Consider the following 24,385-nt stretch of genomic DNA (forward strand, 5'->3'; position numbering starts at 1 on the left):
AACTCTGTATTGTGAACTACTGTGGCATTAGAGAACAAAGAAAAGCTACTCATATTTTACTACATGTGATTTTATTCTCCTGAACTACTGTACCGAAATAATCAGTAATTGTACAACTTATTACAGAAATAGAAAAACATTATTTTGGGGGATGGCAAAACAAAAGAAACCTGACAAATTAGAAATAGAGAACACAGAACTTCCTAACTTCTTATTTAATAAAACATTTATTCCAGACTATATAAGACTGTGAAAGCTTAGGGATTTGGTGAGAATCAAGCCTCTATATGGTAGCAAAATGTCTCATGTGTTGGGGTAAAGTCAGCTGAGTGTGACCTTTGGTGTCAACCAAGTTCCTGCAGGACTGAGTGAACTGTGTCTTCTATTTGGTACTAAAAGCCTATTGATTACCTTTCAGATTCACCTTTCTGAAATAATGGAAACAGCTAGCACAGCATGTTCCTGATGGTATGCATGTCAAACTTTAATGTTGGCATAAGTCAGTGAAGAGAATTCAGGACAAAAGTAAGGGTTGAAAGAGAATGGGAATGGTGTAAAATGTGGGAAATCTTGATATTTTATACATAAAACTGGTAAAAATGCAATTTTAGCAATATCCATCTGAAATGAGTGAAAAAGTGTGCTTCTGATATAAACAAGTTAAAAACATACAGTACAGATTGTAATGAAAGCAACTGAAGAAACCAAAATATAAAAACTTTATGCTCACCATTTTTTTCAGTATTCAGGATTTTTTTTAACTACATGTGCCCGGCAGGGATTTAAATTAATTAAATGGAGTTTGGCAGATAAGATTATGATTCAATTATTAAAGACATGTCTTTTTACATTTATTGGGGGTTTGTGATAAAACGTGCTGCAGGTGAACTGTATTAAATTAAACATTCCATCTGTCACAGAAAGAAAGTCACTCAAGATCAATATAGAGATTAAAGTACAAAATAATGCTGTCAGGACAAACTGTATGACTAGACCATTTTTACAAAGTTAGTACTTAACATTTTTTTCTATATAGGTGGAATCAGACTATTCTGATATATCTGTATGAACTAATAACAAATGTAGGCATATTCAAAAGGTACTCAAAAGTTACTAGTTCCTCCTGGATATGGTTTGTTTGACCTTCCACGTCTTTCAGGCAGAGGCGGGGGCATCATTGTTATTTACAACCTTTTCTTCAGTCTAAGTCCTATTACTATACCTCCTCCCTCTTCTTTTGAGTGTCTTGTTTTAAATGTTTCTATCCCCCAATCTTCTATTATTGCCACAGTTTATAGACCACCCAAACCCAGTGGAGCCTTCTTAGGTGAGTTTGCTGATTTTCTCTCATTCTTATGCCTTAAGTCTAAAGGATCCTTATTCTAGGGGACTTTAATATACACATTGATTCAACCTCTTCCAGTCTGGCTAAAGACTTCCTTTCTCTTTTGGGATGCTTTGACCTTACTCAGTTTGTTTGTACCCCTACACATAACAAAGGACACACCTTAGATCTAATTATTGCAAATGACTCCTTTGTCTCCCACTGCTCTCCCCTTGATCTAGGCCTCTCTGACCACTTAGCCATTCTCTTCAATCTGGAATTACCTGTTTCTAACACCTCCCCCCCACGCTGTGTAAATTTCTGCAACTGGCGATCAATTGATCACCCAAGGTTTGCAAATTCTGTTCTGTCCTCCTTATCCTGTTTCTCTTCCTCTGACCCTCTAGAGGACAAAATACAGTTACTTGACAGTACTCTTTTATCTACCCTCGACACCTTTGCTCCTTTAAAAACTCAAACCATCTCCTTCTCTCACCCTGCCCCCTGGTACAATGACCATCTGCGATCCATGAAGGCAGCCTCCCTCAAACTTAAGCGTAGGTGGCGTCTTTCCGGCCTTAATGTACATTATTAGGCCTGGAGAGATTACATATCTGAATATCAGGTTACTATAGAGTCTGCTAGATCCACCTACTTCTCTCACATCATTGAAAATCACCAAAACAACCCCAGACATCTTTTCTCCACCATCAATAGACTGCTCAAGCCAAACTGCCCCACCACATTACCTGCCTCATCACAACTTTGCAACACATTCTTAGATTTCTTTAGTTCTAAGATTGACAAAATCTGGCATCACATTCTCTCCACTACGCATATCATTTCCATACCTCCTCCCTCCTCATCCAACTTCTCTGGTTCCTGTCCCTCCAGCTTCCCTCTTCTTGACTCAGCATCCCTCAACAAACTAGTTACATGCATGAAACCCACCACATCTATTTTAGATCCCATTCCCACCACTTTATTCCAGTCCTGTTTCTCTTCTGTCTGTCCCATTGTCCTCAATATTATACATGAATCCATGAGCACTGGCATTGTACCAACGGTCCTCAAAATTGCTGCCATTACCCCGTGCCAAAAAAGCCTAACATGGCTCTTGACAATCTTAACAACTTTCACCCCATCTCCAACTTACCCTTTCTCTCTAAAATTCTAGAACGTGCTGTCACACTTCAGTTACATAACCACCTCATGACAAACAACCTTTTCGAACCCCTCCAATCTGGCTTCCGTCAACTTCACAGCACAGAAACTGCCCTGGTCAAAGTCACCAACGATCTCCTAATAGCTTCTGATTCTGGTTCTCTTTCCATACTCATCCTTCTTGATCTCAGTGCTGCCTTTGACACTGTTGAACATAACATCTTACTTTCTCGTCTCGAGACTGTGTTTGGAGTTTCTGACACTGCCCTCAAATGGTTTAAATCTTACCTCACTGATCACTGTCACTTTGTCTCTCTCAATTGGTACAGGTCTGAAATTGGTCTTGTCAAGTCTGGTGTCCCCCAGGGCTCAATACTGGGCCCCTTGCTCTTCAGCATTTACATGTTCCCACTTGATCAGCTTTTAAGATCACATGGCCTCAGCTTTCATTTTTACGCTGCCGATACTCAAATATACATCCATACCAAACCTGACACTGATGTGGCTGTCTCTATTCTATCTAATTGCATCTCTGACATAACAATTTGGATGACTCAAAACTTCCTTCATCTTAACTGCGACAAGACTGAAGTCATGCTTATTGGTACCCCCCATCAACTTCGTAAAGCCAATCCTGTAACCCTATCTGTAGATGGCTCTGTACTTGAGCTTCAATCAAAATTGAAAAACCTTGGGGTTATATTCGATTCTGGCTTAACATTCGACCCACATGTGCAGCATACTGTCAAAACAGCTTTTTTTCACCTTAGAAGTATCGCAAGACTACGCCCTATGCTATCATTAACTGTGGCAGAAAAGCTGATCAACATATTTGTATTCTCTCGAATTGACTACTGCAATTCTCTACTCGCTGGGGTATCTAAATCTACTCTGAACAAACTGCAGTCTGTCCAAAATTCAGCAGCCAGAATCCTGACCAGGTCTAGTGCAAGTGTTCACATTACTCCTATCCTGGAGTCCTTGCACTGGCTTCCGGTCAAATTCTGCGTAGACTTTAAAATCCTCATGCTCACCTATAAGGCTCTGCATGGCTTGGCACCTCAATACCTGTCTGAACTATTATCGCCCTACTCCCCACCTCGCAACCTCCGCTCTTCAAATTCTTCCCTCCTTACTGTCCCCCAAGCCCGTCTACATTGTATGGGTGACAGGGCCTTCTCCTGTTATGCCCCCAAGCTCTGGAACTCTTTGCCCAAGGATATCAGAGAGTCACCTTCTCTAAACTCCTTCAAATCCAGACTCAAAACCTTCTTCTTCAGAAAAGCCTTTACTTAACTGGTTCCATTCTTCACCTCTCTGCTCTTCTTAGTACCACCTTCCACGGTCTCCTCTATTGTTATTGTTGTATTGTTGTAATTGTAATTGTGTCTTATCTTGTGTATTCTTCTTATTTATTGTTGTATTCTTCTTATTTATTGTTATTGTCATCCTGTAAAGCGCTTTGAGAAGCCACCTTTAAATGCGCTTTATAAAATAAAGTTTATTATAATTATTATTATTATTATTATTATTATTATTATTACTGAGGTCGCTCAGTGGTGTGGCTGGGTCTCAGTACCAGGCCTTAGGTGTCACGATTGTAATCCCTCCGCCTTAAGGGCGCTCCGGCTCTTTCACATTTTATTTGATTTTGTGGACCTGCTCCCTTTTCCAGCCTCCCTACAAAAGCCAGACGCTCACTCTGTTCCAGGCTCTGCATTGGAGCTGCATTTTGTTCCCCATCTTTGCACAGGATCCCGTTCCGGCTTTTAACTGTGTTTTGTTTCATCTCCTCCTGCATTTCCTGGTTTTAGGACTTTTGGACTTCACCCCGGTTTTTCCCCTGGATGCCCTTTGGAATGTTTGCCTAGACCACGCCCCCCCTCGTCTTCTCCCCGTGTCTATTCACTCTCTTCAGAATTTGTGCTGTCTGCATAGGGTCCTGAAAGAAGCTTCATAACATTAGGCCTGTCTGATGTGGAATGTGCATGTACTGCTTGTGTTGGAATCCATTTTTGCTGGGTGCACCTCTTACCTCCCACCTACTGTACCATATATAACCCGGCTAGTAGTTAGTAGTTAACCTAGATATTAAATCAGGGTTATTATATATTTTAATTTATATTAATATTCAGCTACTTAAAACAAGTAACCAGTAGGAAACTTGCTATAAATAATACTTAGTCCTTTATGTGACCTGCCCGTGTCTGCAGATTAGAGCAGCTGCATAACCTGTCCTTGTCCGTTGACCATCATAGTTTCTGGTTCTTAAAATTCTATATTAGCCATCCCCAACTCCAGCACATTGTCCTCTGCCATATTCTTCTCGGTCTCACTCATTTCTGTCTTGTGTTATCTGGCTTCTATCTGGGGGCTGTGATCAACAAACAATCTTTATTCATTTTCAACACATGCCCCAACAACTGATATCTTCTCATACAGTTTAATTTAAAAAATGTGTTTTGTGCCTTGAATTTCTCTGCATTAGTTTTTTGGTCTTTTTAAGTAATTCTTAATATTTTTCTAAGGCATTTTTGGTGAAATGCATATAGTTTCTTGATATCTCTCCTGGTAAGATGACAAGTTTCACTTCTCTCTGTAGATACAGTATGGTAATAATAATCACCTTGTATTAGGTACATTCAGTTTCATCTAGAGAAAAATGTTTTTAAGTAGCCAAATATTTTAAGCTTTATAAAAGCAGCCTTTGTCTTTCCAATCTTTATTCTTTCCTCTAAGGAACTGATACCATATTGGCAGGGGGCAGTGATATGTTAACATTTCAACTTTTCTTTTTACTTCTGATCATAAATATTGATTTTCGAAAAAGCAAGATCTGAATTCACCCCATTTTAGGTCACATTTAAAGTTTTCCACACTGCCAATAATTGATTAATAACATGAACATGAAGGGAAATAAGCAGCCCTTTCACATCATTGTTTTAATTTAAAATGATTTGCTTAAGTCATTAATTAATCCATTTTAATGCTGGATCTTGAATTAGTTAAAAGCTTCCATGACATTGACCATTTTCATTGTTCTACAATATTCCTCATTACTCTCATTTTACTCTATGAAATGTTTTTGTAAGCTGCTATATTATTATGTGCCTCATGCATGTGCATGACAGCCTTGTCTGATAGCAGATGTTTATTCACAAATCATGTTGTTCATATTTCATTTTAAAAGAATGGCTGCTAATCACTTGCCAGTAACAGACAGAAGTTTCTCTTCCCTTCTGCTTGAGCAATTAATTAAATCTCTTTTCTTAGGCAATTTAATAATGGTAACAATGGTCCTTCAGGTATTCTCCCATTGGCTCAAAACTATATGCACAACAAGTTAAGTGTTTTTACTGCATCTTAACCAACATACTTGATCTTTTCAGAATGAATGCTGTCTAAACGTGGTGCCATATTATTTTCAAGATCCTGTGGTCCTTCTGTGATTTTTTTAGATTTCGCAGATATCCATATTCAAATATGGTATACTCAACATTTGGTATGCATTGGTTCTGATTGGTTACTTTTTTGTTCTAGTCACCTATTTTCATCTTCCCCTGAGTTTTGATGACTTCTCCTCTTTTTTCCCATTTGTGGAATCGTACTAAAGTTAAACCCATAACTAGCAAACTGCTACAGAACAGTAAAGACTGTTTGAGTGCCATGCCACAAAGTGAGTTGCCAACTATATGCCTGATCTGTGATTGTAAATACAGTATAAATAGGCTCATTGCTGGTTAATCCAGCCATTGTCAGAAATCTGCTTATTCCTTGTAACACTTGAGGTGTCCTGTTATCCTAAATAAGGTACAAAAGATGTCAGCATTAATTTTATATTAAATAATGACAAGCTTTATTAAATGTGAATTTCAAATGTTTAATTATTTAAAATTGATTTTTTTTATTCTTCACTGAGAGTTGTGGTGTGGCAAAATATTTCTTGCCAATATTAACTTATTTTCTTTGGGTATTAAAGCTGTTCGCTATAATTGTTCACCTCGATTTGTCAGCAGTTATTGAGCCATACCTCTGGGTCTTTAAAGAGATCTAAAGCAGATCCTGAAAGTTACACTTTCACTAGTTACTTTCATATATATCCCAAAGCTCAGTGCCACAGCTGTTTTCCAGCTGCAGAACAGGTCTGCAACCCACCACCATGATCCTTCAGAAGATTTAAATGTACAGTCACATGAAAATCCACCTGATCTCCTTAGTGGTCCAGATGGTGGGATTCAATTAAATATTTAGGGACTCCTATCTACAGTCATTTGTGAATTAGTTTGGAGTCTAAAATGTTTTATTGCAAAGATTTCTTTTTTTTAACTGATTCCAAAAGGAAAGGGGTTAAATTCAATGTTTTTTCTTTTATTAAAGATTAGCACAAACACCTTCTTTGCAATTCCTTATAAAATAATGCTATTGTGTCACCTTAGCTTTTGTCTTGACATCTGTCTCTGGATTGGAGATGAAAGCGATTTAAGACCCTGCAATGTACCTTCACATTTAGTAACAGAATTGACAGCTTTTTCAAACAGAATTATTTAAGTGTTTCCTCAAAGTAGGAAAGGCTATGAATATAGTATAAATTTTCATCTGATCAAAAATACATAAGAATGATAAATAGTACATATTTATCATTGGAAAATACATAGTGAATTAAAATTAAATTTAATTAAATCTACAAAATGCATTAAGCAAACAGAAACTAACCTTTGATGCCAGTGAAAGTCCCGGTTCAGCCAAAGATGTAGTAAAAGAAATAAGCAGCCTTGAGTCACCATGGAAATTAAGTTCCAGCCCAAAAAGTCCATGCGAAATGGGCTGATATAGGAGTCAATTCCAAAGTGGTGTGTCAGGTCAAACTTCATCTGATTATAAGACAGTTCAATCAGCCCTTGACCAAGGCAGAACTGAGGGAAGATGATAAATGCCCACCGAAGAGTATTATACATGTTGTGCAAACTCTGTAGGCAAAACATGGAAAAACAAAAGAAGAAATGAGAATAATATGAGTAGCTGTCATGTTTGTACTAAAATATAGTGCTGAGGAAACTCAAGTCTTAATTATGAAATTGCTGATTATTAGCCCTAGGAAGGATGGGTAAGAGAGGTTTTTTTACACCAAATATCATCCAATCTTATCAAGAGAAACAGATGATAATAATACAATTAAAATAATAAGGAAAGACAGGAGAGGTTGAATTTAGTGGGTTAACAATAAGTTACACAATTAATGGATGGATGGATGGACAAATAAAAAAACTATGTTTTACTATGTTTTACTTTATAAAACTGAAATAGTCATCTATCCATTCATTTTCTAACTGGTTTATCCAATACAATTACTGTACATAGGGGCCGGCATGCAATGAGAAAAAGGCACGATACACCCTGGACAGAATGCCAATCCATTGTATGGCAAAAACAAAATATAAAAAAAAACAAAATAGAAGTATTTATATGCATGTCTAGGGGAATTAGATAAACATTTGCCAGTTATAACAAAAAACATTCTGATTTTTATAAGAGTAAAATTACTCCTTAGCACAATGAGAAAAAGGACAAACTGAAATTTGTAGATGGTTTGACTTACAGTGGGCAATTTTTTCTGCAGCACTTATTGCAAATTTATTGTATTAGATCACAGCCTGTTCTTCTTTATTTAAGAAACTCACCTATTGTTTTGAATTCAAAGACTATTTATAATTGCCTTCATGTAGAACTAGGGTAACTAACAGCTGGAAACCAATAGGTGATAATGTCAGTAGGAACAATCCTGGGCAGCATGAAGGTGCAGTGGTTTGCATTGGAACCTAGGGCCTTGCAACACTGGGGTCCTGGGCTCAATTCTGGACCCGGGGTGCTATCTGCATGGAGTTTGCATGTTATCCCTGTGTTTGTGTGGGTTTCGTGCAGGTGCTCCACTTTCCTCCCACAGTCCAAAAACATACTGACAAGTTAATTGGATTCTGGGAACACTGATGATCCTTCTGTGACTGTGTGTGTCTGTGTGTGCCCATTGCTTGCCAGGATAGGCTCAAGCTCCCCCGTGACCCTGAATTGGATGAAGAGGTTATAAAATGGATGGAAAAAAACAATCCTCTTAGACACTCAAGCATTGCACTAAGAATACTTCTTTTGAAGATGAAAAAAATTCACCAAAGAGCAGATCAAAGCAATGTTAACACTCACAGCCACCTGAATATTCCATATACTGTGTGTGATATAGAACGAGGGCACATCATAGAATATGCTGCACCTTTGGAAAAATGGAGTAGTATGGTGCAGTTAAGATGAACTAACACATACAGTACAGAAACAATGTTCAAAATTGTGTTCTATTAATTTGTTTTCATTTCGTAGCAATAAAAGAAAAGTGCAGTACAGTTTGATCATCCAATTTGAGGATTAATATTGTGAAACCACATAGATGAGGGTATTTGAAAATCATAATGCTATACAGTATTTAGGGTTGTGTTAAATACTTATGTTCCCAAGTATTATCCTGTTAACCAATTACTAAACCATGCAGAAGTATTCTTCCCCTTCCAATAATGTCCCATTTTGTTGAGTTACAAATTCATACATTATTCTAACATGAAAGTTAGAATACACAAAATACACAACACTTTTATGTGTTAAAATAAATATTAGCATAAACAAAGATAAATCAAAAACTGAAATACATTGATTTTATAGGTATTCACACCCTGAGCCAATACTTTGAGGAAGCACCTTTGGTAGTAATTACAGCTTCGGGTCTTTGTGGATAAGCCTCTACCAACTTCGCACATGCATTGGGGATTTTAAGTTTAAAAGTCTTGTCACAGATTTTGTATAGGATTTGACTGGCCCACTCAAAGACATTTGCTTTCTTCTCTTCTGTTCAGCTTTGATCTTGTGGTGTGGGGTCTTGATAAATGGTGAATATTTTGTTCCTGTATTTGGCATATTTAGCAGACTGAACTAGGTTTTCCTTTAGGATTTTCCTGTACTCTATCCATTTTTCCCTTTATCTTGATAATCTTTCCAGTTCCTCGGATGATGAAAAGCAGTGCCATAACATAATTCTGCCACCTTATAATGCCTGACATTAGGGATGATATTGACTGGGTGATGCACTGTGTTGGGTTTGTGCCAGAGACCAAAACATTCCAATTCTGTTTCATCTAAAGCAAAACATTCTAGCAACTTTGCAGTATCACTGAAAATCTCTGATGAGAACTACATGCGCATTTGAGTTGATTTTGTCTGGGTGGTAGGCTTTTCCTCTTCTTGATTGACTCCACCATGCTCAAAGTGACATTCGGTACCTTTGATTTTTTAAACCCTTTTTTGTAATTTCTGCCCTTATACAATATTATCTCTGAGAGGTTTTGAGAGTTCCTTGGTTTTCAGGGTTGATCTTTGATTGAAATTTACTACCTGATTAAGGGCCCTTAGGAAGACAAGTGAATTTATTCTGAAATCACAGACACTTTTATTGTACACAGACAGATGCTATTCAACTAATTGTGTGCACCTGAAGTAATTTAGGTTTGCCACAGAAAAGGTGTGAATATTTATGCAATCAGCATTGTTTTTTTCAAGTTCATGCTGACATTTAACTTCTTTCACCCATGAAAGTTCAGTTTTCGCATTCATGTTTTGAAATATTCACTGTAAAAACTGTGTATATACTGTATCATTTCTAATTCAACAAAATAGCACATCATTGGAAGGATGTAAATAATTTTGCAAGACAATGTGTTTAATTTCAAAGTATATTTCACGTTTAAATAGTACATTTAGGTGCCGGTGTGTATTCCTTTCTGCTGGCTTTAAAACAAAGCAAGTTAAGCTTTTTAAACTGTTCAATAATAGCCAGGTGTGTATCATCTCAATGCTCTTTGAATTTATGATACAGAGATTAGTGTTGTTACAGATGAATAGGAACCTTGGGGAGCACTTCAGTTAATTAAACATTTGTGTAATGTTAGCAGAGGCTGCTGCATAATTCATTTGCGAAAATTGTGTTAGATAACACTGCATAATGGAATCTAAAATTATAGACTGTCAATTCACCCATTGATGGGTGTTTGGATCTGTCTATTTGTTTTATAATTCTAAAACTTTGGGTAAAACTATAGATAGGGGAAATATACCTGATTATCGTTGGGTGTTTTAATATAATTAATTTAGCATAGAAATAAAACAGGGAAAAGAAAATAGATTTGGCAGCACTTAATTGCACTATTTTAAAGATTAAACACTTTTGAATTAGTTAAGACTGGTTCCCAACTGTAAGGGCTCCTTGAGGGACTTCTCGTGTCTTCTGTTTTTTATGTTCAGGTTAGTTCTTAATCACTGCCTAATTGAATTTATATTTGTATTTTGGCAATTTTTAATGTGTATTCTGCTCTTCAAAAATAGAATGGTATTTGTAATTGGAATCAAATACAAACCAATACCAACGATGTGCTGAAACGTAGCCAGTTGGACCAGAAGCAAAAAAAAAGTCTGTGTCAGATACAGTACATTTTCATTTCCTCTTGTTATTTAGTTATTTAGACAGAACTAAGTAAATTCTTAAGCTGATTTTTCTTAAGAAATCTTATTCAGGTTCTGTTTGCTGAAAGTGTTGGAACAATATACAATATGAGTAACGAAACCCTAAAGAATTTAATATCCAAACAGGCAGACTGATCAGTTAAAGGCACCCGTTAATAACAATGATTACCATTTTGTCTGGTTTGAGAACCAGTAGACACAAGGCTCCCCAAGGACTAGTTTTGGGAACCAGTCAGTTATGAAAGAACTTACGGCAAATGAGTCAAGAACATCTGTATCTGTTGCACCCCACACTTGGTGGTAGCATAGAGAACACAAAAATACAGTATGTGCACTGTCACCACCCTTAAAGATGTCCAACTTGAAATTGTAGTATAGTATTTTAACTACAAACTCCTCAAAAGCCCTTTTCAAAACCAAGCCCTATTCAAACAGTTTGAATTCCATCCCTCTGAATAAAAAACACAGTCTTGGAATGATAATCAGAACACCATGTTTTTTAAATGGAAATATTCTAGCTGGCATAACATATTTTTTAAAATATATCTAATTTCATCCAAATCTTGCTGAATCACAGCTTTTATACAGTCTGTGCACTTTTACAGTACATGGATGTACTGTATATGGAACATTCTATATGTCATCCATAAACATGGTACACCATTTAATGTCATTTTCTTCTAGCTTTATGTACAATAGAAGCACATTGTTGACATGTTGGAAGTGAGAACTAGATTATTTTAAAGTCTGTGCAGAGGTACAGTACTGTAGTTATCAGAATCTGACCACTCTTCTAACTCTAAGGTCTAACAGGAGATAGTTTAAAAAAGATGGCAATTTATTGCCTTTTCTCAGAGATATTTCGGATGAGACCTTGAATGCTTGGATGAAAATTGCACATTGAAAGAAAATTGAAAACCCAGCAATAAATTTAATGTTGGAAAACCTCTGATACTAAAACAGAATGCAATACAAATGTGCTAAGACAAAAGGTAAAGTACTGTAAAAACAAAAAAAAAATACTTTCCAGAGCTACAGTGTGTACAATTACTGGAAATTTATGTTTTTTGGCCTAATGTTAGCATTATAACATTGGAGATATAGGATAGGACATAATCCTATACTTAGAGTATTAACTACGTTAAGAGTACTATACTGGGCTAGAATTCACAATTGATTAAATAAAATATTATGAGGTTTCCATGAGGTCTGTGGTTAGGGTTAAGAATGAGCTAGAGTTACATTCAAATGGCTAGATTATACCAGTTAAGTTAAATTAGTAACTTGCATAAAGGTAGAATTTGGGGATAATGTTTGTGCTGGTTTTAAAGTTAGAGTTAGGGGCAGCTTCAATGTTCTAAGTAGTGCTGTGATAACGCCAGGATTAGATTTTATATTTGATTGGTGTTTGAGCTAAAATGCAAAGATAGAGTGTTAGGTGTAGGTTGTGAATTTAATTATTGGGGATTTAGGTAGATTCATTATTAATGCTTATTTTAGGGATTATTTATTTTAGAGTAATTATGTTTCAGCAACTGTAATTTAAAACATAGGTAAAAAGTAGTATGAATAGAAAATATGGACATTTGTATTTTAATAATGGAGTCATTTTCAATTCTTTTATGAATTGGCAAAAAAGGGGATTTTTTCCATTGCATGTTGTAATTATGACCACTGGACTTCAGTTAATTTCGAATAATTTAATGCACACTCAATTCTTTATTTCAAAATTTTAAAGAAGCTGAGCTTTTATGAGCACATGGCACTGACATGTCAAGCAAAAATTTGAAATGGCAAAGAAATATCAAATTTGTTTAAAAATATTTTGGACATCAAGTAACTGTAAATTAATACTGCCATAACCTCTTTTCCATTCTGAAGACAAGAACATACTGTATGTGACTATTCCTTCAAAGCTTTATTAGGCTTTTTATCAACATACTTGAAAAGACACTTCATATTGTTTTCCCTTGTTTGGGAACAAAAAATATCAAAATGCATAGTACTCCAACACATCTAACAACCTAACAGCTTAATGAAAATTACACATCAGCAAGAGGTCTCATTGTGTGTAAGCAGCATTGTTTATTGAAGCATCACTCAAGATCCAAGAAATAGAAAAAAAGAAGAACAATGTATGAGTCACAGGTGCTGATGGGCTACACATCTTAAACGTTATTTTTTCAATGATTTGTATTCTGCTTTTTGTGGAATGGCAGATGCTCTTGAGAGCTGTTAGACACATACAAGGTTTCAGTATGTCATAGATTAGTCATTCTTCTAATCTGTATGTATATAACATTCTTCTGTTAAGAGAACAGTGATTTAATCAAAACCCTTACAAACATAGCCCTTCCATGTTGCTGTTGTAGTGCAATATGTAGTTGATGTGGAATGAATGACTGCTTGCAATTCTTGAATTTCAAATTTGACATTTTTATCAGTACGGTAGTTTTGGTACATATCAGATACATTTACTGTACATCCTGTTTGCTACTGTACCTCTTAATAGATAATTTCTTAAGGAGTTGGGAAAAATATAGAAAACTGACCTGTTTGTAAGACAGAAGAGCCAGGAAGCGAGGTAGAAAGCTAAGGAACACTGTGCCAAGCCCGAAGACAAAGTTCACAGAGATGTAGGCAATGAAAGCAATGTCTGGGCTGGAGAACAACTGAGAAACAAGGTACATCCATGACAGTGTTGAAAACCTAAAAACAACAACAATTAACATAATCTGTCATGACACAGTACATCTGGAGTGCATTACTTAAGTACATGGGGACTACAAGGTCATTTAGTTTTCATTGCACTTGGGCTTCCATACACTCAATCAATGAAAAAGTTTAAGCTATTGAGGAGATGCAGACATCTGGAAACCCCACTGGAGTCAGGAGTTCAATATCACTGCAGGAGCCTTCAAAAATAAAATTGTAAAAGAATGTCATTGTTAGTACAAAATTAAATGTACAGGTGATTTCCATAGAGACTTTGTTTAAATAAATAACGAAAAATGTTTATTGTCTATCTTGGTACTGTATGTTCCCACTCTGATTTCTGTTCTACGAAAGGAGTAAAAAGGTAATGGTTCTGTAGATAGTGACTTTCAAGGAGGATAGTGCTACCCAATAATTTGAACCAATTATTCCAAAAATATTCCCTGTGTCAATAGTGTTATTAGTTATTATTCCATAATAAAAGCTTATTTTTAAAATGGACAGATTCACACTGTCTCTTCTTGGTTTTGACCCAAACACCTCCTAATTGATGGGCAACTCTCCAAACCACTAACAGGGCATCTGGACAGTGTCTTTATAAACATGGACTGAAGTCAATCAATACCACTTTTGCCATCTCAATTTGTTCCCTTTACCTAATGTCACGCCTGAGGAAATAGATATTTAAAGCAGAAAAAAACACAAAAAAGGGAGAAGAAGGTGATGCATGGAGGTACAAGGAAACAAAATATTTTGCAGATCATAGACTTTGACTTTTGTGTAGTTCACATCTTTTATAATAAAATATTTTTTTATTTTATAGATAAAGATAAAATAAAAAATAAAGCCAGATAAAGCCATTTTAATTACAGATGACATTACACATCAATCCTTTTATGATAGAAATTTACCAATAAACATCACACATGGAAATTTAGTCTGTTCTTATCTGTTTCCTTAATATTTTACCAAAATCCAAACTAAAGAAGATATGTTTTTTTATGATTTATGAAGAGGGATAAAAAGTACAGAATATGGATATAAATTCTTAATTCTAGTTTCCCTAAGAATCTTTGTTGTATATACTTTAGCACTACTATATACAGATGCAGCCATTCAAAGTGCGCGTTACAGACACGTACTGCAGGTGGCGTCGCGCATTGTGATGCAAGATGACGCGCGGCACCGCAGTACGTGATTGGTTGACCGACAGGGGCACTCGTGGTCCGTTGGTCTGTCGTAGAAAGACTTACAGTAAACGTCTTTGCTGTGCCCGTTGTAGATATTGAATTTTACCACTGAAGGGAAATCTTAGTAGCTGAGCATAAAAAGAATAGGAGCATACTGTAACGCGTGTGAAGGCCATAAACGATATTAATTTTGGAACATAAACATACAGTATATGGCTGGTCTTGGTACTTTAAAGAAAAAATACACACCAGTATTCCATTTCTCCCTAAACATTTTAAGCATCGAAGTCTTTAACTAAAGAGATACCGGAGTCAACAGGCATACTTTTAGAATTTGATTAAAAGGGAATATAATATTGAATCGCGTATATATTTTATGAAAGCAAGATTGCTCAGCTGGACAAAAGTACACAACCTACCTTTATCAGAAATATTTATGCATCAAAGCCTTTACCGAAGATATTACTAATAGTATTAATAATGAATGACTTTGGACAAGCTGTATACTCAAAGTATAATTTCTTTAGCACATTTGTACAAGCACTTGGAATCTGTCCAAGCCATACTTTGTCAGGCATTTTGTTTTACTTCAACGGGCATAAAAACTCCCTTGCTTTTAACAGGGCGTTTCATAATTTCTAACTACGAAAATGATTTAAAATGCGACACTTATCATTCAACTAGAGCTCAAAATATCACAAGGATCCTCAAGAGCACAGCAAAGACTGTATTAAAAGATACTTGTATGAGATACATGTGTAGTGTTTCATAGCCGTTCAGGGACGCCAAATATGTAATCATAGTGGCTCTCTGAAGGCACCAGTTCTGTAGGGTTTGGGCATTTACTGAGACAATTATTAATTGTAGCAGTAAATCACAAAATTGATTCTTTTGATGGCTTTAGAATCCAACCATGCGACATAACTCAAACAACGCACACACACAGGTACTAATACACGAGGATACATTTATTAATACATAGAATATGCATGTAAACCTAACAGATCTTATCGAGAAGGTTATCAGAATACAAAAGATATATATTCAATCAGTTACGAAGAGTTACATATATCAAGAGGACATACGTTCAGTATATCATTCATTAAGACCGTTTCGTAAAGTGAACTTGGTTACAACTTCTACATTAGATACTCAAAACAAGTACATAACTCTTAGGAATTAAATTGATATCAACTGGTTGGGATAACAATTGAATTCTCGAGCTGTAATGCATTGAAGTTGAATACTCATCCAATCTCTGGGGATTCAGATCTCCTGCGGGCACAAAGAAACAGTTGCAGGCTGTTGCTGTCCAATCCGCGCTCTCTGGCTCGGTGCCAGGTTGTGCTGTGCGGCTTGCGACGGTGCGCTGCAGATGCTCACTGGCCGGCTAGTTAGTGTTGGTTTTAACTAGCAAAGTTTGTGCACAGGAGAAAAGATGACTGTGGGTCCCAGCAAGTCAGGAAGAGGACCGGTTCGTTCCTGATGAAGCGCTAGTTCTGAATAATGATTCAGCTGTCCACAGTTCCGACCTGTTCACGAGGCCTGCTGCTGGTTACTCTCTGGCAACCTCCACTCTAGACTCTTAGAACAAAGGAAAGTTCTGGCACTCGGACACACTGGCCGTTCCGTGGTTGTCCGGGCTGAGTCTCGGGATGGTCAGGAGGCGCGCTGCGTGATTGTCCTGCCCTTGGGAGCCTTCTGCTCCTGGGCCGTCCTGCCCTGGAATTCTCCTTTGAATTCCCTTTAGAACAGTCCACAGAATCCTCTCCAGAATCTTACTGAATCTCCCGAATCTGAATCTTGTTGAATCTGAATCTCCAGGCCTGTGTTGCCTGTTTTTACCTGGAGGAACTTCAGCTTGTTGATTGGCTGAAAGTTCCATGGGCATCAGAGTCCCACGTGGGTTACTCAGCCCTACCAGTCCCTGATTGGTTGATCAAGGTGAGATATGAGTCACTTAGTCCTGACACTTAGTAATGCAGTCCAGATGTCCATCCGGCACTCCCTAGACTGATAGGCGCCAGTGGATGACCATTGATCATGATAGCCAGACTTAGCTAAGTGCATCCCCGTCTGGGAGCTTGCTTCTTATCAAAAGAAAAACATCTTAAATCAACTTGCATGAATTCTTTCTCTGTGGTTGCACCACAGAGATGGAGGGTGAGATGGGGCCTCCTTTAGGAGCATACCAACGCTTAACTCTGTCTTATTACAAGCATTGCCGCTACATATCCCCCCTTTTTGAAGGTCACGAGGTCCTGAGGCGTTGTTGCCTTCAAAACAAAACAGAGTTAAGTGATGTCCCTTGCCATTAGAACATTAATCTTAAATGTCTACATTACTCCTCGAGAATTCATACCGGAACCAGCATTGGATACAAACAGGATGAATAACATCTGGAGTATGTATAAACACGGTAGGAGACATTATCTAAGTCTAGGAATTACACATCAGGAAGTTCACTGTCAATATCTGATACCTCTGTGGTAGATATTTGGGGAGAAGTCACTTCCTTTCTTTTGGCATGCTACCTTTGACTCATTCATGCTACCCGGAGTACATCTTGATGTAAGAGTACATCATTCAGAGTACACTGTCAGTCATGATCCAGCTACCCGGCAGCAGTGTTACAATAACACCAGTTCCTGTTCCCAGCCCCCCGATAAACCACAACACCTGTGTTGGGTATCTGCTAGGGTGGTTTGGAGGTTTGTTCCATTAAAGCAAACTAACTACCTGTACCTCTTCAGGGCTTACTGTTTCTTGGATTTCTATCCAATTCCTTAGTGTGGCACCTGAAGGCATCCATGACCTCAAGTTTGGTCTTATGTTGTCTGGTTCTAGACCGTACAGTGTTAAGTTACCATGCTGTACTATGGCCTCCTCAGGAACTTAAAGGAACTGTTTTATTAGGTAGCTGCATCATGCCTGTCACAAGTCACAGTGTCAGTTAAACGTGGTGTGCTGACCAGCCATTTACTTCCCACCTGCTCTTCATGGGGTTCATTAACCTTCCTCTGCTCGTTAGTAGCTTTACACCCTTCATTGGTGAATCGTTTAGACACAGCCAATGGATAGCTTTGGTAGCCATACCCATCTCAAGATTTGGAACCGAATTCAATCTTGGATTGCCTTCTGGGTGAGCTATGAGCGATGGGGTTAATGTCACATACTCCTCTACTGAGAAGAGTGGAATCAAGTGGGTTGGGAATTGTGCCGTGGCTAGACTGGCTACAGTGGCACTAAACTCCCTTAACAGGTCTTGTGTCAACATTCTGGCCTGTTGCACACAAGCATAAACCCACTGTATAACACCAACAATCATGTCCACTGGTTGGGGAATAAGGTTTAACCCTGTTGCATAGGAAGTTGCCTGTAGGGTTTTCCCTAAGCTTTCCAACTTTTGCTGCTGTCGATACAGTCTGTCACTACCCTCTGGCATCTCTGACACCTGCCTTCTTGGGGCAGTCAGGGTGAGAGTGCCAGCAGCACACAAACCTACCAGAAAAAGCAAACGTGCAACAGTGGCGGCAGCAATCAGTCTTCCCAAAAGTCTTTTCGGGTGGCTGATCCCAGTCATCTCCTTCTGAGTGACTGTTGCCTTTCTAAGCTGGCGCAGCGTGTACATGGTGTCTTTCTCAGTATGCCATGTGGCATCTTGGGCACCAACATCCTGGAAATCTGGGGAGATCTGACACAGCTGCTGATGCTGCTCCTCCTTTTCCAGGGCATCTGCTTTTTCGATTTGTTCATGCCTGTGCTCTAGGAACCCTGCAGGGGGCGGTGCAGCGGTGGAGCATACCTGACCCTCGGCTGAGTGGTCATCTGGAGCACCTGAGTGATCTGGGATTGTTATCCCATTCTCACTGTTCAGGTCCACCCTGCACACTTCCTGATTGAGGAATCCCTCTATCGGCATGTTTACAATCGTTCGCTGGGCGTGGGTGTAGGACACCTGCTCGCTCCCCCCTTTCCTCGCTAGGGGTTCAGGGAGCTGCCCCAGCACTGGGATAGCTAGTTCATTGTCTTTGAACTTACTATCACCCACCAGGCCCATGTCAGTGCAGGCGGGGATTCTGACACCCCTCTTTGCGATGTCCTGCACTGGCAGGCGGGTGACTTGACCATCCAGCTCCAGTCTGGGTGAACCACTGTTGGTCAGACTCAGACTGACAGACTGAGCTGGTGGCTGTAAGAAAACCGGCTCGGCTTTCATTCCCTGTCCCTTCTGGGGGACTGGGTGTGTTGGCAACCCTGCTGTCGAGGCAGGAACAATCAGGTCAGTCTCACTCACTACCTGGTAGTTGTGAGAAATAATGTTACCTGACTGCAGGTTCCCTGGGTCACAGCAGAGGGAATCGGCATCTGGGATCAGGTGTGTCCACAGCGCAGTAGTCTCAGCGTCCAGCTGGACCTCCTGTCTAACCTGTGAATGTTGCACCAGGGGCACCTGGCGGTGGCCCTGTGACAGCTGCTCAAGCAGATCCTCACTAATAGAGGACCTCTCAGGGCTAAGGGCGAGGGCTACATCACCAACCTGCTCTCCTGCCATCTGGATCCCTTCCACCACTGCAGGGTGGTGGTCCTGACCCCTCTTGGGTGCCAGGGTGCACAGGGAAAGCTCCTTTTCATCGCCAGGTGGGGAGATCTGCTCCTCTTTAGGGATGTAAAAGGGGTGTGCTTTACCTGGTGGATCAGGCGGCTGCTTGGAGCACCGCTCCTGTGGCAGGGAGGCTGTTGTGACCTCAGCCGGGACACGACTTCCCTGTATATCCGGGGAACAAGAAAATATTTTTATTTCTTGTCCAGAGGGAACAGAGGGAATCTCCACATAGGCTTCTGTGTTCGGTGGGCACTGTGTGAGCACAGTCTGCCTCTTGGCCCCCCTTTCCTTCTGTACAGAAGGCTTAGGAGCCTTGACCTGTTTCCACACTTTGCCTTTCTGGTGATCCACCAAAGGTTCCTCTCTGAGTCGCATGCCCTTTTCTTTTTCAACCCGTTTGAGCTTGCCGTGTGACATCAAACACCTTTCAACCTCAGTGTCAATCAGTGTCTCACTGGGTAAGACATCTCCCATGGCAGCCTTGAGGTAAAAGCTTCCTGCTTTTCCTCCGTGTTTTACTGCCTGCTCTGTGACTTCAGGGGTGGAGTCAGCACTCGCTTGGGAGTGGCTGACCTCATCCTGGCAGGAACCCTTCCGCTCAATCAGATAGACTGAGGGAGTGAGAGGGGGCGGGTCTCCGCCTCCTCCAGTGGAGAGTATCAGCTCATTCACGCTTCCGGCAGCCTTGGGGAGCGGTTGTCCCTGTCCTAATAAAGCTTGTTCAAGCCTGGCCAGGCGGGTGGCTACTGAATCCTTTTGTTCAGCCTTTTCTAGCCCTTTCCCTTCCCCGGTGTTCTCATGGCACTTAGGACGCTGGGTGCGGTCCTGTGTGAGTGCTTTGGAACGGGGCTTAGCCAGCTCAGGAGCCTGTGCTCCTTCGAGCAGGGGGGAATTAACCCTGCTGGCTCTGACGGCGAACACAGTCGCTTTAGCAGCTTTTTGCTCAGAGCGACTTTGGACATCATACTCCCAGGCTTTCTGCGCGAATCTCTTAATATCAGTCATTTTCATGGTCTGTGCATCTGTATGCATTAAGATCATCTTTCTGACTGACGGGTGGAGATTCGCAATGAATAAACCCTTGAAATGTGTGTTCTCTTCGCAACCCTCATAATTTCGCCCTGCAAAATAAGTTCGTCTAAGTCTCTCGTAATATTCGCGAGGGGACTCTGCTCTCTCGTGCTTAATGTTAAGGGCGGCGGCTATCGCGGCAGTCGGGTCAATAAACGCACTGTATTCTTCGATAAGTGCTTGACATAGCTGCTCAAAGTCATTACAGACTTCTTTCATCTGCCTAGCCATCCACTCATGTACAGCTCTGCTGGTAGTTTTCCTGACCAGAAACACTTTCTCCTGTTCTGTGGCGTTTGGCAGGAACTGCAGGTTATACCTGAGGTCTTGAATATAACTCTCGATATTATTCTCTGACACTGCGGGGTCAAATCTCTCTATGTCCTTCGCTAGCTCTCTCAGAGAATGGAGATTTATTCTTCTAGCTTCTCCGCTGACGGAGATATGGAAGAGATCGTGGTCAGACTTGTCGCTGCTAGAGAGAGTGCTTAATAGCGACTCGAATTCAGACCTTTTAGCAACCATCGTTAAACTTAAAGAGTATTACTTTTAAGTACGAAATCACAGTTTTACCACAGAAAACCACAAGATCAAGTATGCAATCAACCCGGTAGATTGCAAAAGATCACAAAACAATCAAGCACTGCTTAAAGAGCAAGGGGAACTTTTTTCCTTTCGGCTTTCAGCACACTGTATTGTCGTGTATGAAACCCGCGGCGTTTTATATGAATTATTCCGCTTGGTTGATTCATTTCAGTCTTGCCACGCCGGTCCAGGGACGCCATAAATGTAGTGTTTCATAGCCGTTCAGGGACGCCAAATATGTAATCATAGTGGCTCTCTGAAGGCACCAGTTCTGTAGGGTTTGGGCATTTACTGAGACAATTATTAATTGTAGCAGTAAATCACAAAATTGATTCTTTTGATGGCTTTAGAATCCAACCATGCGACATAACTCAAACAACGCACACACACAGGTACTAATACACGAGGATACATTTATTAATACATAGAATATGCATGTAAACCTAACAGATCTTATCGAGAAGGTTATCAGAATACAAAAGATATATATTCAATCAGTTACGAAGAGTTACATATATCAAGAGGACATACGTTCAGTATATCATTCATTAAGACCGTTTCGTAAAGTGAACTTGGTTACAACTTCTACATTAGATACTCAAAACAAGTACATAACTCTTAGGAATTAAATTGATATCAACTGGTTGGGATAACAATTGAATTCTCGAGCTGTAATGCATTGAAGTTGAATACTCATCCAATCTCTGGGGATTCAGATCTCCTGCGGGCACAAAGAAACAGTTGCAGGCTGTTGCTGTCCAATCCGCGCTCTCTGGCTCGGTGCCAGGTTGTGCTGTGCGGCTTGCGACGGTGCGCTGCAGATGCTCACTGGCCGGCTAGTTAGTGTTGGTTTTAACTAGCAAAGTTTGTGCACAGGAGAAAAGATGACTGTGGGTCCCAGCAAGTCAGGAAGAGGACCGGTTCGTTCCTGATGAAGCGCTAGTTCTGAATAACGATTCAGCTGTCCACAGTTCCGACCTGTTCACGAGGCCTGCTGCTGGTTACTCTCTGGCAACCTCCACTCTAGACTCTTAGAACAAAGGAAAGTTCTGGCACTCGGACACACTGGCCGTTCCGTGGTTGTCCGGGCTGAGTCTCGGGATGGTCAGGAGGCGCGCTGCGTGATTGTCCTGCCCTTGGGAGCCTTCTGCTCCTGGGCCGTCCTGCCCTGGAATTCTCCTTTGAATTCCCTTTAGAACAGTCCACAGAATCCTCTCCAGAATCTTACTGAATCTCCCGAATCTGAATCTTGTTGAATCTGAATCTCCAGGCCTGTGTTGCCTGTTTTTACCTGGAGGAACTTCAGCTTGTTGATTGGCTGAAAGTTCCATGGGCATCAGAGTCCCACGTGGGTTACTCAGCCCTACCAGTCCCTGATTGGTTGATCAAGGTGAGATATGAGTCACTTAGTCCTGACACTTAGTAATGCAGTCCAGATGTCCATCCGGCACTCCCTAGACTGATAGGCGCCAGTGGATGACCATTGATCATGATAGCCAGACTTAGCTAAGTGCATCCCCGTCTGGGAGCTTGCTTCTTATCAAAAGAAAAACATCTTAAATCAACTTGCATGAATTCTTTCTCTGTGGTTGCACCACAGAGATGGAGGGTGAGATGGGGCCTCCTTTAGGAGCATACCAACGCTTAACTCTGTCTTATTACAAGCATTGCCGCTACACATGAGAATCCAGGCTTTTTTTATCAATGCTTTCTTTTCCGTATACCAGATTTTATGGAACCACTTCAGAAGGGTGTCAGCCAGTCAGATTCCAGGAATCGGTACTTTAAAGGAAAAATACACACCGGTATTCCATTTCTCCCTAAACATTTCAAGCATCGAAGTATTTAACTAGCATTTGAAATAGCGTGTGAAAAAGTGGTAGTTTTAAGCTTTTCTGCTAATATAATATGGAATCGCGTATCTAAAGAATTTAATAACGATATGATTATATTCGTGTACTGCGACAGGGCTGTGTAGGGCTGTTTCGCCTCTCTCTTCATGCGACTTCCCTTGTAGCCTATTGGTCTACGTGTTCGCTTATCAACTCACGGGTTGTGTGTTCAAATCCAGCTGGTGCTGGACTTTTCTTTTAACAAACATTTCTTCGAAAAAATAGAATAGCGATATTATGGACAATCAATTGACTTTTATATTTCAAAATATCGCAACATGATCGATTCTAAGTCATTTTTGATAACAATGAATAGTCACCTTCTTCCCTTCTGACAACGGTCCCTGCTTCTGCTTCCTGCTTCTATTGTGTGTGTGTGTAATAGAGTAAATTTTTATAGAGAAATGGAGGCTGGACAGTATGCGATACAATATAAACATTTATATTGATTTAAATCGTGTTTTGATTTAAATCGCAAACGCGTGTTTAATTATATGTGTTTTTTTAATCATAATCAGGCCAATGCAACATAAATTGATACAGTATCTCTGTCTTATTTTTAGTAAATAAAGTGCATTTTTGCACACTATATGTGCAAACGTTTTATGATATGTCGCTGTTGTGAATGTCTGTGGACATGTGCTGGCTGGACAGGAGGCTCCACTGTACACAGAGAACTTAGAAGACAAAGATATCAATTTATTTTAGTCAAAAATGTATATATCACCTTTAAAAGTGGAATCTCAAAGCAAAGTAAATACCCAACACTGATTGAACCCATCTGACATGCTAATAAAACACCTTGAATTGAATTGAATTGAGGGAAAGAGGGGGGGAGGGCGCGCGGCAAATAAGATACACTCCACAGGCATCCACAACAGCAACATATGAAACGTTTGCACATATAGTTAAGTTATTACTTGGTTTTCAAAGTCGGGAGACATTAGAGGCTTGCCACACCCGGACTGTTAAACCAACGCATTAGCACGTCAAAGCCCATTGAGGACCCGGGCGCAATAATTGTTTTGTCCCTTGATTTACTGATCTGCATTAATTATGGAAATCGAGTTCCTGCTCTGTGCAGACGACCTGGTCCCGCTGTCGCCCACAGAACAGAGGCTGCGCCAGAACCTGGCACTGCTGGAGCAGCACTGTCAGACCTGGGCGCCGACAGTCAATCTGGACAAGACCAGTTATGGTTTTCCAGAAAAAAAGCCAGACCTCAGGGAAACAGGTACAAATTCACACTTAACAACACATTAACACCTAACAACGGGAGCAGGGA

At 39.8% G+C, this 24,385-nt stretch overlaps 1 protein-coding gene across 1 annotated transcript in view; it reads right to left on the minus strand.

Moving 5' to 3' along the window:
- LOC148822767 (ATP-binding cassette sub-family A member 13-like) overlaps positions 1-24,385 on the minus strand; it is a 128,582-nt gene that overhangs the window by 41,147 nt on the left and 63,050 nt on the right. The window contains exons 25-26 of the mRNA XM_088929549.1: positions 13,594-13,750; positions 7,202-7,455 (exon numbers count right to left, since the gene is read on the minus strand). Of these exons, the coding sequence (XP_088785675.1) occupies positions 7,202-7,455; positions 13,594-13,750 (411 nt within the window). The remainder of the gene's footprint in view (positions 1-7,201; positions 7,456-13,593; positions 13,751-24,385) is intronic.

This window comes from Atractosteus spatula, chromosome 12 (assembly GCF_055471065.1).
Source record: "Atractosteus spatula isolate fAtrSpa1 chromosome 12, fAtrSpa1.hap1, whole genome shotgun sequence".
In the NCBI taxonomy this organism is placed as follows: domain Eukaryota; kingdom Metazoa; phylum Chordata; class Actinopteri; order Semionotiformes; family Lepisosteidae; genus Atractosteus; species Atractosteus spatula.